Source organism: Furipterus horrens, unplaced genomic scaffold (assembly GCF_987537825.1).
Source record: "Furipterus horrens unplaced genomic scaffold, mFurHor1.1.pri manual_scaffold_13, whole genome shotgun sequence".
Taxonomy (NCBI): Eukaryota; Metazoa; Chordata; class Mammalia; order Chiroptera; family Furipteridae; genus Furipterus; species Furipterus horrens.
In genome coordinates this window covers 34,970,247-34,991,215 of record NW_028327183.1, presented here as the reverse complement: position 1 = coordinate 34,991,215, position 20,969 = coordinate 34,970,247, and the positions used below count along the sequence as shown (strand labels likewise).

Sequence of the window (20,969 nt, the reverse complement as noted above, 5' to 3'; positions counted from 1 at the left end):
CTCCTATTTTAAAAACTGCACTGGCAGATTGAAGAGAAAAAACAAGAACCATGTATACACTATTAGAGACTTTGGATACAGGGGCACAAAGAGGATGAAAACAACGGGATAGGAAAAAAATATCCCAGGCAAATAGTAACCAATTTATTGTGAGACAAAATATACATCAAATCAAAAAAGGGTTACAAGAGACAGAGAAGGATCTTACAGTTTGATAAAAGGTTCAACAGGGAAAGAAGATATAATAATTATAAACATATATGCTTCTATCTGCAAAGACCCAAGATATATGAAGCAAAAATTGAGAGTATTGAACAGAGAAAAGACAGTATTACAATATCTGACTTCAATAACCCCACTCATAATCATGGATACCACAACCAGACAGAAGATCAATAAGGAAACAGGGGATTTGATAATGCTATAAATCAATGAGAACTAACAGCAGTATACACACTCTTTTGAAATGCACATGGAACGTTCTCTGGGGTACACCATCTGTTTAGGCCAAAGGTTGAATTCATACAAAGTATCTTTTCTGATCATAGTGAAATGAAACTAGAAATCAGAAACATAAGAAAAACTGGAAAATTCACAAATATGTGGAAATTACCATATTTTTCACACTATAAGACGGCACCTAACCATAAGACATACCCAGATTTAGAGGAGGAAAACAATAAAAAAAAATATTCTGAACCAAATGGTGTACTAAAATATCTAATAAAATATAATAGAATAATATTTCAACCACGTAAAGTGAACAGCAGTCAACAGCAGAATTAAGATCCATCATCACTGTCATTAACAAATGAGGAGAGACTTCGAGGTTCAAGTACTCTTCTAGTTTTCTGGGAACCCCAAGAACTCATCATTGCTAGTGTCAGAATTTATGGGGGTCTTTAATAACATGCATTGAGGGAGTTAAGAGGTATCACTAGTTGTAACAGTTACTGAGAGTAACACTATCCTCATTACAGGTTCTGGCGTTCTACCCCCAGTGCCTCTTACAGCTAGTGATACCCCTTAATTGCCTCAGTGCCTGTGTTACTACTACAGTAGTGACTCCACCATAACTCCCTTTATATACTATAAACTTCAGCATTTATGGCTGCTCACCCAGTTATTGCTGGCCTCCTCACACAGAAACCTGGTGTGCACTGGAAACAGTATGGAGGTAGACAAGACAGCTGTAGCATCTAACGGAGCCAGTAGCCAGCCGAGATGTTACTTCAGCTCTATCCATTTGCCCCTTGTGATTGGCAGAGCTTAAGACACAGTTATTGGTGATTGGAGGCGGTTCTACTGACAAAGACTGCACCCAGAGTCAAAGACAAGAGGCAATTGGCACTGTGCCTCATACCCGTTATTAGCCTCAGCTGATTCAACAGGTCAGCAGTTGTAACTGGGAGTGGTAGGCGGCTCTCTGCACTCTCCCAGGTCTCGGGTAACCGGCAGAGGCGGAAGGCAACTGAGCAGACACCTTGAGATTCAGCAGTAAAGTGGAACATTTAAGCATCCCTAGGGGTTTTCACATGGGCCCACTGCTTCCTCTTCTAAAAGCTGTCACCACCAATGACAGGTCAGGTAATACACATCACGGTCTGTGACGCAATATTTGCTCCATAAGACACACAGACATTTCCCCCCAATTTTGGAGAGAAAAAAGTGCATCTTATGGAGCGAAAAATATGGTAAATAAAAACACGTTTAAACAACAGACAGGTCAAAGAAGACATCACAAGGGAAATTAGATAATACCTTAAGACAAAGGAGAACAAAAACAACATACTAACCCTTATCAGATGCAGTGAAAACACTACAAAGAGGAAAATATACAGATGCAAACACATACATTAAAAACAAAGAATAGCCCTGGCTGGTGTGGCTCAGTGGATTGAGTGCCAGCCTGCAAACCAAAGGGTCACCGGTTCGACTCCCAGTCAGGGTATAACCGTGGTTGTGGGCCAGGTCCCCAGTTGGGGTGTGTGAGAGGCAACCACACATTGATATTTCTCTCTTTCTCCTTCCCTTCTCCTATCTCTAAAAATAAATGAATAAATAAAAATCTTTTTAAAAAATTACAACTAAAATATGGAACAATGATCACTCAGAACCATCAGAAATCAAGTTGGAAATCAAGTTGACAACTACAGAATTAAAGAAAGCACATTCATCCAGACTGGTAGGAGAGGACAGACATGTAAAAGGATGGTCCCACATCCATATGTGGTAGATAAAAATCTCAGGACATCTCGGGAGCAAGGAGTCTCAGCCCCAAACCAGGGCCCCCAGCCCAGGGTTCCAATGCCAGAAAGATAAGGCCCCACAACTTCTGGCTGCAAAAACCAGCAGGGATTGAGTCAGTGAAAGAAACAAATAAAAACAAAATTCAACTAGCAAACCAGAACAGGAACAGAATCATAGGTATGGGGATCATTTGGAGGGTTATCAGCTGGGAGGGGGAAGGGGAGAAATGGGGAAATGGCGCAGGGATTAAGAAGCATAATTGGTTGGTACAAAATAGACAGGGGGAAGTTAAAAATATTATAGGAAAGGGTGAAGCCAAAGAACTTATATGCACGACCCATGGACATAAACTAAGGGGGGGGTGGGATTGCTGGAGGGAAGGGGGGGTACTGGGCAGAGGGGAGCAAAGGAAAAAAAATTGGGACTACTGTAACAACATAATCAATTAAATATACTTAAAATTAAAAAAGAAATCAATTGTATTTTGATATAGTAGCAGCAAAATTGGAAACCAAAAATTGTTTTAAATCCTTACCTGAGGACATGCTTATTGAATTTAGAGAGGGGAAAGGAGGGGGAGAGAGACAAACATCAATGTAGAAAATATTGATCAGTTGCCTCTCGCACACACCCTGACTGAGGGCTGAAACTGCTACCTAGGTATGTGCCCTTACCAGCAACCGAACCCATGCACTTTCCATTTACAGGACAACGTTCCAACCAACTGAACCACATCAGCCTGGGCAGTAACTGAAAATGTGAAGGTACCATTTACAATAACATAGAAAAGCATTAAATATTAGGGGGCAAAAACAAAGAGAAAAACAATGTGCAAGATTATAAAATGAAAACTACAGGATACTACTATATGAAGTTAAAGATAAACCAAATAAATGGAGAGACTATGCACATGGGTTGGAAGACTCAACAATGTTAAGATATCAATTCTTTCCAAACTGTAATCCCAATAAAAATCCCAGAAAGCATTTTATTTTAAAGAAACTGACAATCACATTCTAAAATACATATACATAGAAATGCAAAGGAACCATAAGAGTCAAAAACATCTTTGAAAAGGAAAAATAAAGCTGGAAGACTAACACTACCAGATTAAAAGTCTTATTATAAAGCTACAGTAATCAAGATAGGTGTGGCAGTGGTGTTGAGATAGAAAAACGGATTAATGGAACAGAATGCTAACTATAGAGTGCAGAAATAAATTCACACATATATGGAAAACCAATTTTCAACAAAGTTGAAAGATGATTCAGCAGAGAAAAGGCAGCCTTATCAATAAATGGTGCTTTTCTGAAAACAATTGATTATTCATATGAAGAGAATAAACTTTGACTCATACCTCACACCATATATAAAAATTAACTCAAAATGGATATAAATCTAACTGTAAAATATAAAACTAGGAGAAAACCTGGCAAACAATCTTTGCATCCTTGGGTTAGGCATATATTTTTTTGAGGGAACATGAAGAGCATGATCCATACAAGTAAAATAATAATAAACTGGCCTTTAAAGTTAAAAACTTCTACTTTTTGAGCCCTGACCAGTGTAGTTCAGTTGGTTGGGCATGCAGCCCACAAAGCAAAAGGCCACAGGTTCAATTCCTGGTGAGGGCGCACGCCTGAGTTGTGGGTTTGGTCCCCAGCTGGGGCATGTACAAGAGGCAACTCATCAATGTGTGTCTCTCATGTCTACGTTTCTCTCCCTCTCCTTCTCCCTCCTTTCCTCTCTCTCCCTTAAAAAATTTAAAAAAAAAAAAAAAACCAAAACTTTTTTAAACCTACTTTTTGAAAGGACACAGATTAGAGAATGAAAAGACAACCTAGTATATTATGAAAGGGGGAGAAAAAGAAGGGATTTCACTGTGGAAAAACCTGACAAACACTACCTCAGCCAGGTGATCAAGGCCAACATCAATAGTCATAAATCATGTTGATAGCATGCACCCTTGATTATGTGACAGGAAGAATATGGCACTTCTGTGATATTCCTCTCAATAATCCATAAAACCATTCTAATCACAAGCAAAAACATCAGACAAATTCCAATAGAGGGGCATCCTACAAATTAAATGACCAGTACTTCCCAAAACTGTTAGTCACCAAAAATGAAGAAAGTATGAAACCCATCACAGGCAAAAGACATAACAACTAAATGCGATGCGGCATCCTGGATGGGATACTGGATATTAGGTAAAAACTAAGGAAATCTAAATAAACCACGGACTTCAGTTAATAATAATGTATTGACATTGGTTCATTAATTTAAATGAAAGTGCCATATTAATGTAAAGCTTCTAAAAGAATTAAGTCTAAGCCCTGGCTCGTGTGGCTCAGTGGATTGAGCACCGGCCTGTGAACTAAAGTGTCGCTGGTTCGATTCCCAGTCAGGGCCCATGCCTGGGTTGTGGATCAGGTACCCAGTTGGGGGCGTGTAAGATGCAACCACATATTGATATTTCTCTCCCTCTCTTTCTCCTTCCCTTCCCCTCTGTCTAAAAATAAATAAAATGAATAAAAGAATAGTCTATTTTAAAAAAACAAATAAAAAAGGCAAGCCACAATCTTGGAAAAAATATTTGCTAATTATAGAAAGAGGATAAAGATCAGATAAAGGACTTGTATCAAGAATATGTACAAAACTCTCAAAAATTCAAAAGAAAAAGAATTTCAACAAGAAAAGAAACAACCCAATTTTTAAAGAGACAAATGATTAGAACAGGCGCTTCATCAAAGAAAACATACAGTGGTATGAAAAGATGCTCAAAATCATCAGCCATTAGAGAAATAGAATTAAAACCATGAGACATCACAACACACCTATGAAACTGGCTAAAATTAAGAAGACCATACAGAGTGGTGTCAAGAATGTACAACTCACATGCACTGCTGGTTGACATATAAGGGGCACAACCACTTTAGAGAACAGTTTAGTAGCATATTAAAAAAATCAAACACATACCTAACACATGACCCAACTATTTTACTCCTAGATATTTACCCAAGATTAATAAAAGCTTGTAGCCAAATAAATACCTGTACACAAATGTTCAAAGCAACTTTATTTATAACAGCCCCAAATGGAAACAACACATTAAAAAAGTCCATCAATAAACAAACTGTGATGTACCATAAAACAGAATAGTGATCAGCAATAATAAGATGTGATCTACTGATATACAGGAACATAGACGTACCTCAAAGTAATTATTAGTGAAAATCATGGACAAAAAGTACATGCTTCTGTTAAAAAACTCCTAGAAAATGCCAACTAATCTATAATGAAAAAGCAACCAGGGGTTAGTAAAAGGGGTGAAATAGGGCACAAAAGTGCTTGAGCAAGCTTCTATTTTTTTTAAAGATTTTATTTATTCATTTTTAGAGAGGTGGAAGGAAAGGAGGAAGAGAGGGAGAGAAACAGCAATGTGTGGTTGCGTCTTGTGCGCCCCCCAACGGGGGACCCAGCCAGCAACCCAGGCATGTGCCCTGACTGGGAATCAACAGGCGACCCCTTGGTTCGCAGGGCAGTGCTCAATCCATTTAGCCACACTAGCCAGTGTGAGGGACAGATAAAAGTGACACCCAAACCTGTAAAAAATGATTAGCAGCAAAAGAGAAATGTAATCTTGAACAACTGTAATTTAGAAACAGAGGGGCTAAGAGACACAGGTAGTCAGAGTTAAGAAATATTTATCACCTGAGAAACAGAGTTAACTGAGAGTGTAAAGGGCATAATATTTATAAGCTGGGAAAATGTGGTAAGCAGGTTAAAAAAACTTTCAAGAGGAAATGAGGCTGGAGACATAAACAGTCAGAGTTAAGAGTGTGAGGGGCACCCATCATGGAATATTTATCACCTAGGAACTATGCATGGTCAGCGAGATAAGGACCCTTAGTTGATTTAGTCAATCATGTTAGATTGTAACTCTGGAGAATCCAGTAGGGAAAAATGGAGAAGGGGAGGGGGAGGAAAGGGGGGTTTACTTGTGTTAGGATAAAAGCAGCCTGCTCTGGAGCTTCCGGGGCCCTTTGTTAGGCTGTGCCCGGACTTGCAAATCTGTGAACAAACAAATGCCATGCTTAACTGCTTAAGTCCTGTGTCCCGGTGTTTTATTGTGAGCATTTCTCACACCAGGGCTTGAGAAAACTTCTGAGAGTGATGAACACATTCATTACTTTGTGGTAGTGATGATTTCATGTGTCTACATATACCAATATTAGCGGACTGCTCAGTTTTGTTTTATGTCAATTACAACTCAATAAAACTATATGCAAAAAATTCTAATATATTAACATGGGAAAAAAATCCACAGTTATATGAGAAAGAAACAGAGGCTATAAAATAGTATGCCTATTTTTGTTCAAAAATCTGTTTTACATGCGTATTTATTTATGTGTGTGTGTGTACACATAAGATATGCTTAGGGGAAAGTACAGGAAAATAAACTCATCATTAAAAAGTTTCCTCTTGCCCTGGCTGGTGGGGCTCAGTGGACTGGGCACTGGCCTGTGAACCGAAAGGTTGCTGGTTCAATTCCCAGTCGGGGCACATGCCTGGGTTGTGGGCCAGGTCCCCAGTTGGGGGCACGTGAGAGGCAACCAAACATTGATGTTTTTCTCCCTTTCTTCCTTTCCCTCCCTTCCCCTCTCTCTAAAAATAAATAAGTAAAATCTTATTTAAAAAAACTTTCCTCTAGTAAATGACATTAGGAAGGCCTACTGTCACTGCACATAGTTCACTGCTTGAATCTTGCTTCATAAAATGTACTACTTTCATTATAAAAAACTTTTAATTTTTTTCTAAAAGTTTCTAGAAATAAAGACTACAAATGATAATTATAATCATGTAAAAGCTATTTTTAAAAGAATAATAAGTTTTTATGATGTAGTAATGTGGTGAAAATAATTTTAATGACAGAAAATGGCATACCTTAAATCAACCAAAATGTTGTTGGTGCATTCATTAGATTGGTTGGATTATAAATTTCCTTAAAATAATTTAATTTCCCAAATTTTCTATAATATGCTTATATTTTATAAGTGAACAAAATGAAATAGTCTTCCATTTAAAAGTAATTCCATGGACAGCCAACTGACCTGGAGTCTGCACGATCCTTCCCCATGTTGGAAGGCCACCCTCCCCTCCACACCCCCACTCTTATTAGGGATTTCTGGACCCAAGGGTAGGTGGGACTGTTACAGAAACAGGGGAGTCCAAAATCCCCCAGAGTTTGTGGCTGGGCGATGGGGAGAAGGAAGCAGCTTTTAGAATGCCTCCACATGCCTGAGGCTGGTGGCTACTGTCTTTTTTATGCAAAATGGCTTTAATGCATTCAAAGCCTCAGGTAGATGGGAGGGGACTTGGACCAGGGGATGGTATGGAGAAAGCACACAAAGCCTGCCTGAGGTTCTGTGAATGGTCAGAACTGGTTACCGCACCCACTGCATCAGAGGACATAGTCAGGGATTTAAAAATAAGCGGCAGACATTTTAGCCAGGCTGACTGTGCGGATTAACTGAGGCTGGGGCTGACTGTGCGGATTTGACTGAGGCTGAGGCTGACTGTTCGGATTTGACTAAGACTGGGGCTGACTGTGCGGATTTAACTAAGGCTGAGACTGACTATGTGCATTTGACTGAGGCTGAGGCTGACTGTGCGGATTACAAAAGGACTAACTACAGTTTACAAGGAGGCTGAGAATCCACGAGGTTCTGGATTAAAAGCTGGTGGACCCCATAACACAGACGAGGTCTCCCCAATCAGGATTGAATGATTGGCAGCTACTGGTAAAGCTGAACTGTGTTTGGAAAGTAGGGAAAGGGTTTCTCTAACTTTTCTAAAACTAGCCTGGTTTGGTAGGGGGCGGGGGAGGCAAGGATATGTGTTTATGGGTGTTTTAAAGAACATAAGACTTAACAACAGAAATCTGCAAATAACTAAATCTATATAACTGTTAAATAAACTATTCTTTTTCTTTTTACTAAACTCTGGTATTGAAAGTTATAATTTTGGCGGCGGGCAATCGGGCCCCTAACTAAAGAGCCCGTGGGTTTGTATTCAATTGGAGCAGCCCAGGGGTTCTGTAACAGGACGATGACCATGTCCAGCTTGAAGCAGCTAGAGGAGCACGAGACCTTCGCTCATTGTCCTTCGTAAGATTGTAAAGGGTCTTAAGTCTGAGAGGGAGGGATTGTTATTTTTTATTGTTAAAATAATTAACTAGTTAATTATTTATTAAAAAAAGAAGACGAATATATGAAAGGGTGAGGCAGGAGAGCTTGTATGTACAACCCATGGGCGTGGACTTGGGGGGGGGGTTGTTGGGGGAGGGAGGGTGCTGGGCAGAGGGGAGCAAAAGGGAAAAAACTGGAACTATTGTAACAATATAATCAATAAAATATACTTTAAATAAAAAAAATTAAAAAAAAAAATAAAAAATTCCAAATTACTGCCAGAAACTCACAAACTCAAATTAATAAAGGGTTTACTACCTGAATCAGCACTTCTCAGCATGCTGACTAGTGCTGGCATGAGCTGAAACTCAAACATCCTTTGGGCTCCACAGTGGCTGCAGGCTGGGAGCTCAGTGACTTCTGATGTAGGACAGGTCAAAAAAACTGGTTCTCCGCTCCAGGAATACCTAGGGCAAGGAAACAAAATACAGTGAGTCAGGACCACATACAAGTCACATTCTAAAATCTAAGAGCTCACTTTGGAAACTGTTTCTTTTTTGCAGAGTACTAGGAATAAATCAGAGAAAAAGAAAATCTGAAGGCCCACAACACCAGCAGCAAGCCTGTAAAGCGTGGCAAGATATCTGAAATCTTGTTACAGAAACGGGTGTGTCCAAAAAAACCCCGGTTTGCGGCTGGGCGATGGGGAGAAGGAAGCAGCTTTCAGAATAAGATGCCTGAGGCTGGTGGCTAGTGTCTTGGTTATGCAAAATGGCTTTAATGCATCCAAGGCCTCAGGTACATGGGAGGGGTCTTGGACCAGGGATGTTATGGAAAAAGCACACAGAGCCTGCGTGAGGTTCTGTCAATGGTCAGAACTGGTTACCACACCCACTGCATCAGAGGACGTAGTCAGGGATTTAAAAATAAGCGGCAGACATTTTAAGGAGTCGGACCATGTGAATTTAACTGGGGACAGGCTGACCATGTGAATTTGACGATGCAGTTTTAAGGAAGGGACGTACCTTGCTGCTTTGAAAAGGAACAGAATGACCATGTGGATTACAAAATGACTAACTATGCAGTTTACAAGGAGGCTGAGAATCCACGAGGTTCTGGATTAAAAGCTGGTGGACCCGATAACACAGACGAGGTCTCCCCAATCAGAACTGAATGAATGGCAGATACTGGTAAAGCTGAACTGTGTTTGGGAAGTAGGGAAACGGTATCTCTAACTTTCCTAAAACTAGCCTGGTTTGGTAGGGGGAGGCAAGGATATGTGTTTATGGGTGTTTTAAAGAACATAAGACTTAACAGCAGAAATCCGCAAATAATTAGATCAATGTAACTATTAAATAAACAATTCTTTTTCTTTTCACCAAACTCTGGTATTGAGAGTTATAATTTTGGCGGTGGGCAATCGGGCCCCTGACTAAAGAGCCCGTGGGTTCCGTTTCAATTGGAGCAGCCCAGGGGCTCTGTAACATTATCAGTGCTTGATTCAAAGTTCGGATGAAGGCACTAATGCAAGTGTGGAACTTAACCTAACTAAAAATACCACAAAGACCACACTCGGCTCAATTGCAAATTAAATGGACTCATACCTCCTCACTACTGGCATACCCTTCTAAAGAGTAAATATTTACTTCAGTGTCTATCTTTCTTCAACATACAATTTCGGTTGAACAATTTATTTTTAAGTTGTTATGCAAAGTGTCAGAACATGGAGGCAGCTAGAATATACACCTGGACTTTTCATATGCGCTACTCAACCTGGCCGTGGCTGGAGCTCCCAGAGGATATGCTAACGAACCTAGCCTGTTCCCAGAGGATATGTTAATGAGCTTAGCCCAATCTGTTAACTAACTTGGGGGGGGGGGAAGCAATGAGATGCTAATGACCTACTGAATATGTTAATAAGCAACTCACCTCACTGAAATATGTGGTTGACAAGTATAAAAAAGGTGCCTGCAGAAGTGCGGGTGGGACTCTTATGGGCCCGTGAGGAGGCCTTGGAGTCCCCATTCCCCGTTCCCTTGCTCCCCATCCCCCTTGCTTGTATAGGCCCTTCAGTTGGTCCAGGAGTTGCCTCTCCCCTCCACCACCCCCTCCCCCTTTTCCTTCAATAAACCTGTTGCCTGCTCCCACAGAGGTCTGGTGATTTCTCAGAACAAGGCTGCCCTGACACTGAGAAGAGAATTTTAACCCATAAGGCAAGTCAATACAAGGAGACCCACAGACAAGGTGATAGAATTATCAAAGACTTGAAAATACAAATAATACATATGTAAAAGAATTCAGAGCAGAAAAGGTGAACATGCATAAACAGATGAGGAATTTGGCAAAGAAATGGAAACTATGAGAGACTGAAACAGAAGTGTGATATCAGAATAAATAACTTGATTCAATAAAGATAACAGCAGACTGGAAACAACAACAAAAACCTATGTATTTGAGTAAAATAGAAATATCCAAAATGAAACAAAAAGTGAAAAAAGGAAAGATAGAAAAATATTTGAATATTATGATGAAAGTTTTCCAAATTAATGAAAAGAAATCAACCTACAAATCCAAAAAGCTGAGCAAATCCCAGGCAGGATAAAACACACACACACACACACACACACACACACACACACACACACACTCTGAAGTACAAAAAGAATACACATATATTCAAACAGAACAAAATAAGAATTACAGCTAATTTCTAATGGAAACAATAAAACAAGACAATAGAACTTTCAACATTGCTAAAAGGAAAAACAAATAATATTTATATCCAATAAAAAATTCCATTAAAAGAAACATTAATAAATACATTTTTGGACAGACATAAACTGACACTGTCTTTAACACATCTGCACTTCAAAAAAATAATTAAAATAAGTTCTTCAGGCTGAAGGGAAATACCAGATGGAAGCTTATATCTGCGTGAGGGAATGTAGAGCACCAGAGTGTAAATACCAATAGGGAACAAATATAAGACTTCCTTTCTCTCTCATACACACACACACACACACCCTTTTCCTTAAAAACTATTGATTAGTTCAAGCAAAAACAATAATGTATTATGGGGTATTCAGCATGTATAGAAGTGGATATATGAAAACAAGGTCACAAAGGGCAGGGGGAAGGTAAACATGAATATGATGATTCTTAGTTCATGAAGCAGTAAACTAGCATGTAAAGGGAGACTGTAATAAGTCAGAGTACGTTATAATCTATAAGCAAATACTAAAAAGGCAACAGAGCTATTACAGAAAGTCACAAAAGGAGATAAAATCATAAACTAAAAATAGTCAATTCACCTAAAATAAGGGCAACCAAATTGAAAAGGGGGCTAAATAAATAAATAAAAGGGAATAAAAACCCTGTACCATGTGATTAAATTAACCCACCATCACCAGTAATTACATTAAAGGATTAAAAACCATGTAAGAGGCAAACAGCCTGGATTTTAAAATGGCAAAACCCATATATTTAAGCTGTTTAAAAAAACATTTTAAAGATGAAAAAAGAAAAAAAAATTTTAGATATTACTTCACACCTGTCAGAATGGCTATTACCAAAAAGACATAACAGAAATAACAGGTGCTGGTGAGGATGTGGAGAAAAGGGAATCCCTTGTGCACTGTTGGTGGGAATGCAGACTGGTGCAGCCACTGTGGAAAACAGTTTGGTGGTTTCTCAAAATTAAAAACAGATCTACCATACAATCCAGCAATACCACTTCTGGTATTTATCCAAAGAAAATGAAAACACTAACTTGAAAAGATATATGCACCCCATGTTCATTGCAGCATTATTTATACTAGCCAAGATATGGAAACAATGTAAGTGTCCATTAATGGAAAAAGAAATTGTGGCGTATATATACAATGGAATATATATTAAAAAATGAAATTTTCCCATTTGTGTAAACATGGATTGACCTTAAGGGCATTACATTAAGTGAAATAAGTTAGAGAAAGACAAATACCATAGGATCTCCCACCTGTTGGAATCTTAAAAAAAACAAACAGAAAAAAGGAAATCCAAAACCAAGCTCATACAGAGAACAGACTGGTCGCTGTCAGAGGTTGCGGTTGGGAGGTAGGCAAAATGGGCGAACTTTTTTCATTTAGCGCAAATTGAATAATTTATGTAAAAAAACACACTCTATACTTAAAGTAAGAAAGAAGTTAAAATAAAAGGGTGAAAAAAGATCACCCATACAAAGACTAAATGAAAGAAGGCTAGTGTGGCTATACATATTAACATTGACAAAATACATTCCAATGAAAGGAGTGTGAGCAGAAATAATTATAATAGCATCAACTCATCAGATAAATATAATGCTACAAGTGCACACATCTTAAAACAGCACTAGAATTTGAAAGGAGAAAAAGCCATCCATAGTTGATAAGCAAGAAGACCAAAGTAATAAGTAATAAATAAAAACTGGTGTTACAATTTGATATTCACAAGGGGAAAAAATGAATCTTGATGCTCATATATCATATATAAAAATTAACTGATAATGGATCTACAAGAAAACACGGGAAAAAATTCTTTTGTTATCTTGGGTGAGGCAGAAATATCTTAAGAGCAAAAACAAAGCAAAACACCAGCCTTTCTTTCTGCCATCTTGGAGCCTGCTGGGAACAGGACTTCTAAAATGACAAATATGACCCTGACTAGCCAGTGTGGCTCAGTTACTTGGATGTTGTCATGCAAGGCTCAGGGTCACAGGTTCAATTCCCAGTCAGGACCTATGCCTGGGTTGCAGGTTCAGTCTCCAGTAGGGGCACTTGCAAGAGGCAACGCCTGTAAGGTTGTGGTCCAAGGCCATTTCTGCTGGCTATAAGTGGCGTCAGTTACCAGGGGAGGGCACAACTCTTTTTAAAATTGAAGTTGTTTATACTCAAGAGATTTCTATCTGCACAAGAGATGTGTTTATATGTGCCAGGCAACGAACAACACAGTGACACCTGGTGGCAAGCCAAACAAAAACAGAGTAATCATGGGAAAAGTACCAGTAACTCGTCCTCATGGTAACAGTGGCATGGCTGGAGCCGAATTTCAAAGCAGCTTTCCTGCTGAGGCCATTGTACATACAACCTGTGTAATGCTGTACCCCTCAAGGATTTAAACGTAATTAAAAATTCAAAAATAAAAGTGGTTTAAAAAAAAAGTTAAATTGGACTTAATCAAAATTTAAAACTTCACAAAAGACCTTATTAATAAAATGAAAGGAAAGCCACAGACAGGGAGAAAATATTTGAAATGTATATAATCTCAAAAAGGATTCATAGCCTATAAATATGAAGAATTCCTACAATTCAATAATAAAAAGATAAATGGCCCAATAAAAATATGGGCAAAAGATCTGAACTGATACTTTCCCAAAGATGATAGATACAGATGGAAAACAAGCACTTGAAAACAAGTTAAAGATAACTAGTTGATAGGGAAATACAAATTAAAATCACAAGGAAATACTACTATTACACATCATATACGGCTAAAATTAAACAATGAACATAGGAAGTACTGGCAAAGATATGGAGGACCTAGATTTTTTTTTAAGACTTTATTTATTTTTTAGAGAGAGAGGGAAAGAGACATCGATGTGTGAGAGAAACATCAACCAGCTGCCTCTCACATGCCCCAACTGGGGACCTGGCGCACAACCCAGGCATGTGCCCTGACAGGGAATCAAATCAGCAACTCTTAGGCCCACAGGCCAGTGTTAAATCCACTGTACCATACCAGCCAGGGAGGAACCAGAATTCCTTTTTGTTTTTTTAATATGCTTTATTGATTATGCTGTTACAGTTGTCTCAATTCCATTTCTTTTTGTTCCCCTCCACCCAGTGACACCCCTTCCTCCAGCTGTCCCCCCCCACTTAGTTCATGCCCATTGGTTGTGCATATAGTTCTTCTCAACCTCTTCCTGTCTACTCCACTCGCTCCTACTATACTTCTTAATTCCTGTACCATCTCCCTCCCTTTCCCCTCTTACCCTTCCCCGCTGACCTCCCTCCAATATGTTCCCCATATCTATAATTCTTTTTCTACTCTCGTTGCCTACTTAGTTTGCCTTTGTTTCCGTTCCCCAGCTTCTTTTGGTGGTGGTTGTGATACAGTTTTCATTTTAATGTTCATAGTTTTGATCCTCCTTCTCCTAAACAAGTCCCTTTAACATTTCATATAACAGTGGTTTGGATCTGATGAACTCCTTTAGTTTTACTTTTTACTTTGTCCTGGAAGCACTTTCTCTGCCCTTCTATTCTGAATGACAGCTTAGCTAGATAGAGTATTCGTGGTTGTAGGTTTTTACTTTTCATTACTTTGAATATTTTTTGCCAGTCCCTTCTTGCCTGCAGAGTTTCTTTGGAGAAATCAGCTGATAGTCTTATTGGGACCCCTTTGTACATAATCCTCCTCTTCTCTCTTGCTGCTTTTAAGATTCTCTCTTTATCCTTAATTTTTGACATTTTGATTATAATGTGTCTTGGTGTAGTTCTCCCAGGGTCCAGTTTTTTTGGAACTTTCTGTGCTTCCTGGAACTGTAAGTCTATTTCCTTCCCCAAGTTAGGGAAGTACTGCTTCATTATTTTTTCACATAATTTTTCAATTTCTAGTTCTTCTTCTTCAACTTCTGGCAACCCTATGATTCGGATGTTGGCCCACTTATAGCTGTCCCATAGGTTTCTGAGCCTCTCCTCATTTTCCTCACTTTTCATTTCCTCTTTCTGCGCTGGCTGTTTGTTCCTTCCCTATGTTCTGATTTGTTGATTTGCTCCCCGGTTTTCTTTCCCTCACCACTACTTTTGTATGTGTTTTTGTTCATTTCAGCAAGACTAGCCTTCATTCTTTCGCTGTCTTATTTAAGATCTGTTGTTAGGTCTGTAAGCATTTTTATAACTAAAGCTCTGAACGGTGCCTCAGAAATATTTCCTATTTGCTGAGCTGTTATATTAGATATTTGCTGTCTGGTCAGCTGCGTCACAGGGATCTCTATCATGATCTGTGCCATCCTGATAGTTTTGTGTTTACCTTTGCTTCCTGGGTGGGGCTGTCACACCTCCTACACTATAGGGGGCAGAGCCCCATGCACTCATCACAACCAGGTGACCATTTCACCACACTGTGGCATTTTCTATGAGGGTGGGGGTCCAATTGAATTTGTGCTGTTCACTCTCCACTGAGAGACTGGGAGCCTCCACCTCCAACCCCACCCACTCTGGGCCTCATAATCCAAGGCAATGGGGGTCTACCTTCTTCAGCATTGGAATCACAAGCTGACGGGTCTGGTCTGCAGCCAGGGGTGCTCCCCAGATGCTTCTCGCCTCCCCTTAAATATTGGTGTCTGTGCTTACTGCCATCCCACCGCAGTTGCTGCTACTGCTGCTGTCAGCACAGCTTGACCTCTCCGCCCCGGCTTCACCCCTCCTACACATCTGGACAAGAACCAGTTCTTTATAACTTCATACGTTGGACTTCCATTTATTTTCTGGAACTTCTGGTCATTTCTGGTTTTACAATAGTTGTATTCCTTCTTAGTTGTGGAGGGAGACGGAGCATGTCAGTCTAGGTCTCCATCTTGGCCAGAAGTCTCCTGTGTGTCTAGAATTCTTAAACACTGCTAAAGGCAATGTAAATGTATAACCACTCTGGAAAACAGTCCGGTTGTTTCTTAAAAAGTTAAACATGCACATACAAAAACTTAAATACTGTTTATAGAAGCTATATTTATTATAGCCAAAAAACAGAAATAATTCATCAACAGGTGAATGGATAAACAAATATGGTATATCCATACAAGAGAATATTACACAGGAGTAAAAACAAATGAACTATTGATACATACAACAAGGATGAATCTTGAAATAATTATGCTGAAAAAACAAGACCCTGACCAAAAAGTATATCCTGAATGACCTCATTTATAAATTTACAGAAAATGTACTAAGGTATGAAAACAAAAGAACAGTGGTTACCTAGGGACAGGGAAAGAGGCATGGGACAGGGCAAGAGAGAAAAGTTACAAAGGAATATGAGGAAACTTCTGGGGAGGTAACAATGTTTTGTTTTGTTTTGTTTTTTAAGATTTTATTTATTTTTTTTAGAGAGGGGAAGGGAGGGAGAAAGAAGGAGAGAAACATCAATGTGTGGTTGCCTCTCACACGCCCCCAACTGGGGACCTGGCCCGCAACCCAGGCATGTGCCCTGATTGGGAATCGAACCAGCGACCCTTTAGTTCACAGGCCAGCACTCAATCCACTAAACCACACCAGCCAGGGAAGACATGTTTTTATTTTGTTTTTGTTTTTACCTTGATTATGGCAATGGTTTCATGGGTGTACACATATGTCAAAACTTAGCAAGGTATACATTTTAAATATGGGCCTTTTGTTCTGTCAACTGTACCTCAATAAAGGTGTTTAAAAAATGGATATAAATATACATTTCACTACAGATGATATACAAATGTCAAGTAATCATGTGAAAAGATGCTCAATATCATTAGTTACTAGGAAAATGAAAATTAAAACCACATGGAATACCACTTCCACCTACCAAATTGGTTAAAATTAAAAGGACTGACAATATTTTTAAAACCACCACCAGGCTGTTTCTCTCCACCATCCTTGTACTCAATACTTTATTATTATTTTTTAAGTTGTCTTTTCCTCTTAAAAAAAAAAAAATTTAGTTCTTTATTTATAGAGAGAGGGGAAGGGAGGGAGCCACACCAACCAGAGCTAAAGCTTTTTCTTAAACAAAATTCTCAATGTACAAAAAAATATATATATATACAGTATTCCTAGATAGAGTGTAGAGCTAAAAAAGCAAGAGTGTGCCTAGAACACATCCTTTTGTGTAAAAAAAAAAGGAAAGTAATATGTAATCATTATATTTGCTTATACATGCATATAGAAACTATGAGCACATGTAGAGAACTAACAGTAGTGGTTACCTTACTAGACTGGGGATGGTAAGAAAGGAATTATTGTATTTCTATATATACACAACATATGTATACATTTAAAAATAATTTTTTAGCCCTGGCTGCTGTGGCTCAGTGGATTGAGTGTCGGCCTGCGAACCAAGTGTCACTAGTTCAATTCACAGTCAGGGCACATGACTAGGTTGCACGTCAGGTCCCCAGTTGGGGGGCACATGAGAGGCAACCACACAGTGATGTTTCTCTCCCTTCTCCTTTCCCCTCTCCCTAAAAATAAATAAATAAACAAAAAAACAAGTAAATAAATTAATTTTAAAAAATATATAATAAATTTTTAAATCCTTATCTGAGGAAATGTTAATTGATTTTAGAGAGAAATATCGATGTGAGAAGGCAATGATCAGTAAGTGCCCTGACTGAGCATTGAACCCACAACCTAAATATTGTGCCCTGACAGAGAAACAGGGAATCAAACCCGCAACCTTTTGCTGTATGGCACAAGGCTCCAACCAACTGACCCACCAGCCAGGGCGCATACGAAATGTATACTTTTTTATATTTTCGAGACTTAGGAATATATTACCTATTGAAAATTTAAGTTAAAAAAATAAAAAAAAGAAGAGGAAGAGCCCTGGTCAGTGTGGCTCAGTGGGTTGGGCATCATCTCGCAGACAGAAAAGTCATAGGTTCAATTCCCAGTCAGGGCACATGCCTGGGTTGTGGGTTCCATCCCTTGTTGGTTCAGTCCTCAGTCAGGGCACCTACAAAAGGCAACTAATCAATGTTTCTCTCTCACGTCAATGTTTCTCTCCCTCTCTTTTCCCCCTCCCCCTCTCTAAAATCAGTAAGCATGTCCTCGAATGAGGATTAAAAAAAGAAAAAGACATTTTGAAGAATTTTTAGTATACAGTCAAACCCATAATATCAATGAATGTTTACTGAAAAGGAAAAATTATACTCTATGATCTCAATTATATTTTTAAAAAATACACAATACCTACCTACATGCATGCATCCAAATGCATAAAATCTAAGTGAACATAATACACTAAAATTTTAGCCTCTCAATTTGAGGAAAACTATGGATTTTGATTTTCTCATTTTACTTTCCTGTATTTTCCAAACTAACACATTATTTTTATGATCAAGAGAAACAATGGAAGAAAATGTACCTTTACCTCAAAATCTGCTCCTGACAAGCAGCAATTCTCTTCATGAATTTGTAAAATATCTTATCTCCACTTCTAATTATGGTCTTCTCATACTTTTCATTACCATCACTAGGAAAACTAAAAAGAGAAGCAGAAAATACTTTTGAGTGGCTATATCCAGAGAATCACAGTATTTAGAAAAGTAAACAAGGTAATTTAAAGAAAAAATCAAATCAAAGTTAAACCAATGCATACAATTTAAGTATCACAAATTTAATACCTTGCCCTCTCCCAAGCCCTGCTCCCTAGCCATTTTCAACTCTGGGATAATTATTGCAACTTAAAAAGTAATTATGGGCCCTGGCCGGGTAGTTCAGTTGGTTAGAGCATTGTCCCAATAAGCCAAGGTTACAGGTTTGATTCCCAGTCAGGGCACATACAAAAATTGACCAATGGCCCTGACCAGTGTGGCTCAATTGGTTGGGTGTCATCATGCAAAGGTGGTCAGTTCAATTCTTGGTGAGGGCACATGCCTCGGTTGCGGATTTTGTCTCTGGTCAGGGTGTTTATGAGGGGCAACCGATTGATATTTCCCTCTCACATTGATGTTCCTCTCCTCTTTCTCTCTTCCTTCCCCTCTCTCGAATAAATAAATACTTTTAAAAAAAGAACCAACCTAAGTACAATAACAAATCAGTGTTTTCCCCTCCTCTCTAAAAATAAAATAATAAAGTCATTTTATCTATTGTCTCTTCATTTCTTTCCCCATTAATGCATTATTTTTAAACACCAACACATCTTGATGCAACCCAACATTATTCTGTAAAAGCTTATGAATGAAAGAACTCAGGTCATCTCTCCAAACAGCCTGTTATAATTCCATTATAAGAGCAAAAATGATCATTCTTATGTCTTTAGAAGTTTGGTTTATATAGTCTTTCAAAACCTATTCTTTCACTTGACTCCCAAAACCATTTGATGAGACAGACAATAGATATCAATATCACTCCCATTTTACAGGTCAGAACTGAGGCTCTGGTCCTAGGCCAGTTTTTGAATCACAGCCAAGAGTCAATAAATAGCATTTTTCTAACTTAATTGTTTCAGTTATACATTTAGAAACAAAAAATAAAGTTAAAAGAGATAGTGAACCCATCTTCTTCTGTAAACAGTTGGCATCCTTAACTTCTGTTTGTTCATTTTCTTGAGGGTGCTTATAAATAAAGTGTTTTCAAGCTAACTCAAAGGTGGCTAAGATCCCCTTGTCACCTAAGAGGGCTGAGGTACAAAGGTCCTGCACACACAGTTCTGCCTGAAAGTTTCACCAGGTCCTAGGGTAAAACCAAAGGGTTATCTAGAGTGGCAGCTTTCTAATCAAGTCCCCTCTTCACCTAAGCTGCACACAGTCTCACCTTTGGGAAAGCAACTGTTCCATATCAATTCCTTCTCGCCGTTGATATTCCCTGAGAAGGCCGTGAGCATGATCTAGACTGACAACATCTCTGTAGTCATCCTCATCTACCACACCAATGTAGTAGGACAGGAACTGTGGCCCCCCTGAAGGCAAGGCCATCCCTTCCCCAGCAGACACAGGAATGGCAGCACCCTGGACAGTATCCTGAAGGCGGAGGTCTTGGAGCTGGGCCGTCCAGTCTATGTCTTTGGCACTGTTAGAATCATTTCTAAAATCCAAGGGAAGCTGTGGTGAAGGCGCCTTCTCATTGTCACTTCCCCAGTCATCTGCACCTTCACACCACTCCTCAGCTGCAAGGCCACTGTCCTGTTTCTGAAAAAATATCCAGTGAATGAGGTCCAAGCAAACTTAGGTAATCTCACCTATGCCCTTGGTTTCGGCCACTCATCCCTTCACTGCCTTGAGGGAGGCTTCACACCAGCCACTTCCCTTCTGGAACACTGATTCACTTCCTGGACCCCATTTATTCAAAAGCACGTTGGAGGTGGCAAGTAGTGTCTTTCCTTTTTATGGGCAGTATGGCAGATGTAGTACAGTGTCTTCTTCAACCACCCTTTCCAAACTCAGTTGTGCTTCATGAATTGCAGAATCTGGCAGGAAAGAGTTACATCTTCCAGATTCCTTAGCATCCAGGAGTCCAGATTTGATCAGGGGCCTGCTAATCAGGTCCATTAGCGAGAGAGACAAATTTGAGAGGCCATGAAGCCAAAGTCTGTATATGGAGACAAAGCAAGGCTCTGGAGTGAACAGTTCTGCCAAGGGTAATTCCAGTTCACCTCAGCTTCCAGACTGCAGCAGAGGCAGACCGGCAGCTCCCCGACAGGCCAGTTCTGAGGCGAGGTTCTGGAGTTCATTCCTGGAGTTGCCTTCTCCAGGCTCTCCAGTAAGTTAGCAAAAACCTAATTTTAAGTCTCTCACTTTAAAAAAGTCAAAGTGCTTTTCTATTA

At 39.3% G+C, this 20,969-nt stretch overlaps 1 protein-coding gene across 4 annotated transcripts in view; it reads right to left on the bottom strand.

The window, feature by feature from the left end:
- Positions 1 to 20,969, bottom strand: part of PDCD2L (programmed cell death 2 like) — a 38,616-nt gene that overhangs the window by 15,906 nt on the left and 1,741 nt on the right. For all 4 annotated transcript variants that reach the window (XM_090260546.1, XM_090260547.1, XM_090260548.1 and 1 more), the window contains exons 4-6: positions 19,961 to 20,334; positions 18,576 to 18,686; positions 8,760 to 8,908 (exon numbers count right to left, since the gene is read on the bottom strand). In XM_090260546.1, the coding sequence (XP_090116672.1) occupies positions 8,760 to 8,908; positions 18,576 to 18,686; positions 19,961 to 20,334 (634 nt within the window). The remainder of the gene's footprint in view (positions 1 to 8,759; positions 8,909 to 18,575; positions 18,687 to 19,960; positions 20,335 to 20,969) is intronic.